Source organism: Quercus lobata, chromosome 2, assembly GCF_001633185.2.
Source record: "Quercus lobata isolate SW786 chromosome 2, ValleyOak3.0 Primary Assembly, whole genome shotgun sequence".
Classification (NCBI taxonomy): Eukaryota; Viridiplantae; Streptophyta; class Magnoliopsida; order Fagales; family Fagaceae; genus Quercus; species Quercus lobata.
In genome coordinates this window covers 46,811,540-46,819,602 of record NC_044905.1, presented here as the reverse complement: position 1 = coordinate 46,819,602, position 8,063 = coordinate 46,811,540, and the positions used below count along the sequence as shown (strand labels likewise).

General features: G+C 34.4%; 1 protein-coding gene across 3 annotated transcripts; it reads right to left on the bottom strand.

The window, feature by feature from the left end:
* Window positions 1–262: 262 nt before the first annotated feature.
* Window positions 263–7,813, bottom strand: LOC115977952 (putative clathrin assembly protein At5g57200). Of its 3 annotated transcripts, none has more exons than XM_031099985.1 (15): window positions 7,468–7,813; window positions 7,261–7,330; window positions 6,765–6,862; window positions 6,318–6,456; window positions 6,064–6,188; window positions 5,876–5,968; window positions 5,677–5,727; window positions 5,033–5,098; window positions 4,866–4,931; window positions 4,663–4,743; window positions 4,502–4,579; window positions 1,972–2,148; window positions 1,798–1,873; window positions 1,177–1,292; window positions 263–821 (listed from the first exon to the last, which is right to left on the bottom strand). In XM_031099985.1, exons 1-15 carry the CDS (start codon window positions 7,555–7,557, stop codon window positions 426–428), a joined length of 1,722 nt encoding a protein of 573 aa, XP_030955845.1. In that variant the 5' UTR covers window positions 7,558–7,813; the 3' UTR covers window positions 263–425. The 3 variants fall into 3 exon arrangements, with proteins under 3 accessions (XP_030955845.1, XP_030955846.1, XP_030955848.1); XM_031099986.1 differs by having other exon boundaries at window positions 4,663–4,707; XM_031099988.1 differs by lacking the exon at window positions 4,663–4,743.
* Window positions 7,814–8,063: the final 250 nt, after the last annotated feature.

Here is an 8,063-nt window from a genome sequence, read left to right as displayed (position 1 = left end):
TGTTTCTAACTCTTTAATTATTTAATTAAATTGGCCGAGTTGGATTTTTTCTCAAAAAACAAATATTACTTAGCCAAAAATAATAAAAGAATTACAGAAACTCCAAGATCCAAGATTAACACTTTTTCGAGGCAAGAGTACAACTCAAGAAGCCGATGTGAAAACATGATAGATGATCAAAATAATACTTTTTTTAATATAAATATAAATATAAATATATAAAAGTAGATGATGATCAAAATAATACATCCATTTGCCTGGATTGAATATCAAATGATTCATCAATACAAAAATACAAAGAGTCACAACTTTTTGAGTAAACAAAGAATGGGATTATCAAACTTTGCAACAAATTTTTGAAAAAAAAAATCCCTAATACAAAGAATTAAAGAATATAATCAAACTAAGGGGAAAAAACTGAACCTCTAAATTAGAGTATGATTTCCTTGTTGTGGCATTGCACTTTGTGGATAGCCGACAAATGGATCTCCGAAGGGATTCGGTGAATCCATAGGTTGCATCTGTTGTTGAGGGTATTGAGATTGATACTGGAAAGGTACCACCATCATGTTGTGTTGCTGTTGTGGAAACATCATTTGCTGTTGTTGGTATTGCTGCTGTTGCTGAGTCATCATTGCCATCTGCACATTGGGTGGAGGTTCTACGTTGTTGGACATTATAAATGGGTCCTGTTGTTGATCAAATGGATTTTGCATTGTCATCCCCTCATATCCATACCCAGCATTCTGCAGTTGTATCTGTCTCCTGGCTGAGTCATCTTCATACAAGCTATCAAGTAATAGCTTGTCAAACCCACCAGCCTGAACCAAAAACCAGTAGTACTTATGATCTTGAATGGGCTAATAATGATGTTAATTTAATGGACAATCCAGTAAATGCCCAGTCCAGTCACTCCATACAGTGATCAACCCACAATTGTATCAACATCCAAACCAAAAGGAAAAGGAGGCAAAAGTGATTGAGAGTAGTCAGTTTGGTTAAATCAGGACCCAACCACATTTTATCCAATCAGTAATAGTATTTACATATTTTTACTAGTCTTATTGCAATTCAGTGAAACCCTCCCTAATAAAAAAAGATTCAATTAAAGCTATATCTCAAGCAAAGAATACAAAAGAATGAAGTAATAAAAGAAGAAGTAATTGCTAGAAGTACCAATTTGCTTTCCCCCAAGTGGCTACCAGTGTTGGTTGGTGTGGTAACCAATGCTAGCTCCCAACCTGAAGTCCCACCGATGTCACTCAAACCATGATTAGTTGAAGAATTATTCCCTGCATATTTTAAAAAACAGGAATAAAGGGTAGTATCATATACCAAAAAACATAAATTACAAATTAAATTGTGGGAGGGAACAACTTGAAACAAAAACCAAAATACAAAAAACAAAAACAAAAACGAAGAATTTTTCATATAAGGATCTTGACTCAAGTTAATAAGCAACAAAGATGCTATCAATATCTTTCCCAGGAAAAGGACAATGCTAGAGGTCCACCCTTGGAGATCTTTGAGCTAATTTAGTATGATCAACAATGAATTTCAGTTTAATTCCTCTAAAACAAGTTGCCATGTTTGTCCATTATCTTTGTGCTTCAAAGGAAAATGGACCATTTTCAATCAAACCAGGTCTAGTGCACTTTTAGATGTCCTTGTCTTTTTGAAACACCAAATGAGGCCCCAAGCTCCCAATGAGTGCATTAAACAGACTGTTATTACACCCTACCAGGGAGACCTAAGTCAAATATATCTCACTCTAATATCAAAAACCACACAACCTACCAGGTGACGCTATCGCAAGAGCCAAAGCATTGTTTTCATCTAGTTCTGCAACTTTTGGATTTATTTCATTCAGACCCTGCACAAAAAAGGTGCAAAAAAAGAGGGGAAAAAAACGTTTTATAAATCACTAAACAACTTAAAATGAAACATGATATACATATACATACAACTTACCAGCAGGTCCCCAGTATCTTCAGTTGATATCAAAGGTAGAGGTTCCACCTCCTCTTCCTTAGGCTCGGCATCTACAAATGGTTTTCCCTCCTCAGCATTTTCCTCCTGTTTTTCACTTTCCAGAGGTTCTTCAGGTTCATCAGCTTTCACAATCACTTGTTCCGTCTCCCGATACTCCTGATATTAGAAAATACATCTTAGAAACCCAAATATAGACTCTTCCCACATACCATACATTTTATATTTGACACTAAATCATTTATACAAGGTCATTATAAATGGAGGATGAACTAAGCTAAAAATAAAACATTTTTTCTCTCTTTGAATTCCACCAATGAACAGAACTTTTGAGAAAGAATTTGGAAAACTGGGCAGATTTAAAACATATTCTTATGTAATAATTATGCCAAAAAGTTGGAGATGTGAAATACTGGACCAGATAATTAAAAGTGACAAATTTCTTAGGTTGCTAATATTCAGAATCAATTTTACAATTGGACTGACTTAAAAATCCAAGCACAGAATTTGACATAGCAAAACACAGAAAGAAACACAGTAAAAAGGAATATGTTAATCACAGAAACCATTAGCAGCAACCTCAGATCTGCCCTATACATTGCATAATGAACTAATTACTGTTGTGAAGCCTAGGAAGGTAAAATTGTATATTCTACCAATAAATTTCTCCATTAAACACGATGCCCAAACCCATAGACCTGTAAAATAGCTTGTTCAAAGACAGTTCTTAGGATCTTCTAATGGAAACCAAGCTCTCAAATATCTTAATAAAAAAACAACAACAACAACACCAAGCATTAGTCCTGTAATTTTGGGGACGGTTATGGATTAATAGATGAATTAGAGCTGGCCAGTATTCTTTTCCACTATTCTATTATATCCAAATTTAAATGACAAGTCATTTATTATTATTAATTTAATTTTTGGTTTTCCACTACCTTTTTTCGTTCCGTCAAATTGAATCAACTCACTTTTTTCCACTGGTGCATTAATCGCTCTCCTCTAAGCATGACCAAACTATCTCAAGTGACTCTCCCTCATCTTTTCATCAATAGGGGATCACAAATATCTAAATAAAAGCATCATGGGATGACAAGATGATTACAGACCAGATATACAGAAGTTATCAGGACAATGAATTAGAATATGGTATGTAAATGAAAAGTGACTACACCAAGAGAAAGGTATCCTAGTGATGTAATGCCATATATTTCCACATTCTTGTTCGAAAAGGAAACCTGGAAACGATAGCCAGTTTCAGTACTTGCCAGGGGAAAAAAAAATGAAGGAGCACGTGTGAGGTAAAAGTCATCACTATTCACTGATGGACAACTAAAAATGATCATAAAGTATAAAGTCAACATGTGACTGTTCAAAATGATATGGAAGGCTTGGCAAAACCTGAGCACCCTAGCCAAACAGTAAACTCAAGAAAGCTGTCAAAAATAATTATTGAGAGTAAGAAGAATTCGGCTCTAAATATTTGAGCAACCTGCTCAGATAGTGCCCTATCCATCTACTTCCTGATAGATAATATTCAAATTATCAAGTCCTGTGGAAGAGAAGGGCTCACATATATGAAAAGGAAACTGATAGAAAGAACCACTTGGGAGGTAAAAAGATCATCGTCAATGTCATCTATTTCGTTCACAAATAAGCTCTCCTTTCATTTTAATAAATGCATACCTTTCCCACAACAAAGCAATGTCAATGGCCTTCAGGAGCATTAAACCTGGGCTCCTCTCATACATTTTTTTTAATATTATATTTAAGAATTACTAATAATTAAGGAAGTAAAAAAAAAGTATGAATTCAAATAGAATAGAATGATTGAAAAGAATACGTGTGGCTGCCCTTGTCTAGCCTATTGAGGATCCATAGCTGATCTCCAATTTTTGGGACTAAGGCTTGGTTGTTGTCATATATGTTAGTATGAATGCGAATAAAGGCCAAATTGACCATGTCTATTATGTTGGTGTTTGAATGTGTAAAATCTATTAAGACTAACAGAAAACTTGCCTGGTATTAAAGGTTTGCAATAGCAGAAAACTAAATACAACCAATGCAAAGTAGTAGAAATTTCAATCAGACAAGCCCAGTTATGACATCTCATAATATGTCAGCAAGAACACAGAATTACAGAATTACGCCAGCATATATCACAGAAATAGATTAAGAGAAATAGCTTCAGCTATACTCAAGCGTCAAATCAAAATCCAGGTGATCAGTAATAAATAGTTAGTACTTTTTAATCTTATATTTAAGACTAATGCATAGCATGATTATAAACGTCATATCTTCTCTCTAAAATAAAAAGAGGACTTTCACAATGCAAAATTTTTTAAGCAGGCTTCATATTCTGCCATTTTGTGGTGGGATAATAAACCAACATAGACACATGTACATAAACATCTATAGACAGATACATGCCCACATAACCAAAAGCATAGACACCCATGCAAGCATATACATATGTCAGAAAACCCATAACCAGATGGACACATTTTCTCACCAGTCTCTTATTCACCGAACCTGTCTGAGGTGCTTCTTTTATATATTCTTCCATTGTTGCAAGGAATGATGGAGGTGGCTGTTTAGTGCAAAAAACATGGTTTGTAAAAACATGCCTTTAGGTACAAGGTAGATGTCATCTTTTTAAGGCAAAAAAGGAACCTGTCTCAAAGATGGAAACTGATAGTTCCTAGTAAGATCCAAACCCTTGCAACAGTCATAAAAATCAGCAAGATTTTCAATCTGTATAACAAGAAAACTAATAAACCTAAGTTCCCAAAAATAAATTTCATCCACATTGAACACAAGAAGAAATTCACTGCAATTCATATTGTCAAGAAAAATATCCAAAGAACATTGTAAACCTGTTTGCCAGCTCTTTTGTAAACATTGAGCGCTTTCATAGCATCATGTCTTGACATATCAAAGAACTGCAGGAATGATAGGGGTGAGCATTGTATTGTAAGGAAAAATAAAAGTACATGATACAAGTGATTCAGTCCAAAAGACAATAACCATAGTGGAATCCTACCACGTCCACAAGATTTATAATCCCATCATTGATTGCACAATAAATCTTAAAGCTCTCTTTCAATACCTGCAAGAACAATGTTGTTGAAACTTTAAATACAGGCATTATAAGAAATTAAGTTTAACATAGATAATATGGTGTAAAAACTGAAAAGTAGTGCTTTTTGATGTACCAAACTGCATCAGTGAAAAAAGAAATTCTTATCTAGGTATCTCTTCATTATTTTGCCAAGGACAAACTGAACAAATATCTAAGCATCTATCCAGATAATTACTACCTAAAAGAAACCTAGAATACCAAACAAGCATTGGTAATCCCCAAAGAAGGACAGCACTTAATTACGGTCTAAGGCAAGTAGAGCTCAAAAGTATTGTAAAATGATGAATTTGTTAAAAGTTAGAAGGAACAGGGAAAGAGGTGGAGAAGGGCTGGGGGGGGGGGGGGTGGGAGAGACAAGACTTAACAACCAATTTTTCTAAATTTGTATATTATAACTGATAAAAGAGTACAAGCACCCACAAACATGCACATGTGCACATACTTCTGCTATAAATTTTCCGCTGTAATGTTGGAAGATACTGCAGAAAGCAATACTTGATATATATATATATAGAGAGAGAGAGAGAGAGAGATATCGTGCCTACCAGGGCCAAGGCATACTGTATGAGATAATTGCTATAAGCTGCTCCTTCAGGCTGCAAAACTTAGAGCATATTAGAGAGGCCATCCTTGGACCAAAAAAATAGCAACTAATTCAATGGGAAGAAGATATCAAAGGCCAAAATTACAAGTATTTGAGATTCAAAGAACTGACTGAATTAGGCAATCCATATCAAACATTACCTGGCAACCAATAAGGCGGTAAAGAAGCTGCTGCAATGCAGGCAGCTGTTCCAAAAGCTCATCACAACCCAACATCCGTGTTCTAGTAGGTACCTGTTACAATCAAAGATAACAATTTTATTCTAATCATGATGAAAGAATTTGATGGATAACCAAGATAATGACATAAAATTATCAAAAGCACATACCTTGGATGCTCCAGCTGACTTTGTGAAACGCTCTGACTCAATATCATATTTTAAGACTCTAAAACACTCGAGCCGTTCCTCTAGATACAGTGCATATGTCCGAACCCATGCAGAACAATCCCATGCTGCAAAGAGATATTTGTTCTGAGAATGAGATGTTAACATACTAAAAATTACCAAGTGTCTCCAAATTAGACTATTGAAGCAAAAACTGGGAAAAAATTACAACTATAAATCTGGACAGAAGTATTCACCAAGAGGGCTCGAGTCATCTTTGAAATTGGATATTTGGAGGATGTGTCCTCTGTGCGAGTAATTTAGAAGCTCTTCTCTGAAGGTAGGATCAGCCTCTCTCAATGTTCTGTGAATGACTATCAATGTCTTTATAGCAACCTGCACGTAGTGATTACGTCCATTAAAATCAGTACTCTCTTGAGCCTTAGCACCCACAATGACCAGCTAAGACAGTTTTCCAATTCTTCCTCCTCCACAAAAATAAAATGTCTCAGTGTTCATATTATATGAATCTCTAGAAAATGCATCAATTAGGAAAATACTGTCAAAATTATTTAGGCAGAAATTAAAAAAATTCCAACGATTTTAAAAATTGTTCAAGATGTGTTCCAAAAACAAGGAAATAAGAAACCAAAAATTATAAACAAAAAGGCACATGAATGAATGCAAAGAAGAAGAGGCATTACAATCCAATTTTTTGTCTTGGACAATCTCCTTGCAAGTGCATGTATACAGTATGCCACATCGGCCCTTGGACGTGATACTGATGTGGCTGAAAAAATTTCTACAATGAAGAGAAATAAGAACATAAATTAGATATTTAAATGATAATCAAAATGCTCATTGCATTAGAGTCCAACAAAAAATAAAAATAAAAATAAAAATTGAAGCAATGTGACACGCGGACACCCAAATTGGAGGTGGTATTTTGTGTAACGGTCACATGGAGGTGGATGTTGTATGCAACCATTACACAAAATAATAAATCCCCAGCTTGGTTGAGCATTGTTTCGATATAGATCTAAATCCTCAATGATACAAAACTCTTATATTCGTTAGCTTTACTACGTAGATTCCAAAAAAGAACAAGAATAACACACAATAAAAATAAATAAAATAAAAAACATTGTAGAAGTAGAAACAAATGAAATGCAATGCATAGTTTAATGAAAGAAGACATACTTCGAACATGACGATCCTTGGGAGGGCACTCCACGTGATTGGTGGCCTTTACAATGGCAATGTCCAAATCCTTCCAACCAAGAAAAAAAAAAAAAAACAACAACAAAATTATAAATTAAAATTAAAAAAAAAAAAAAAAAAACCCAAGAAAAAGGGAAAACAAAACATAATGGAGGTGGTGGTGTGTATGTATATATATATATATACCTTGAAATCGCTGTTGACCTTGGCGAGGCCAACCATGGTGCTGTCTTTGAGAGCTCCATAGGCTTTTCTAAAGCTCTGAAAGGTACCCATTTGGAATAATAATAATGTGTTGGTATTGCTGAAACTTGTTTATTGTTTGTGTGATCTCAGAGAGATCGATAGAGATTATAAAAAAGAAGAAGAAGAAGAATGAGATGAATGTCTTTCTTTGTTTCTTCTCCGTAACCGTGTCGTGCCAACAACAACGAACAACCAACGACTCTCTCTCCCTCCAAAATGTTCGCAACCAACGATAAACCAAATATGTTAAAAGGCCTGTTTTCCTACTATTCGTCTTCTTGTCTCTCCGCTCTATCACCCTGGAATTCATATTATTGTAACCATTATTATTTTGTCAACTTACTTAAAAATTAGTCTTTTTTTTTTTTTTTTTTAATTATTTTATTATATTTCTCAAAAAAAAATCTTATTATAAATATATACATATATGAAGATTTTTTTTTTTTTTTTTTGGGATAACAGATATATGAAGTTTTTTTTTTTGTTAATGAGAGAATTCGGAGACAAACTTTTTTTAACAGAATTCCATCTCAATC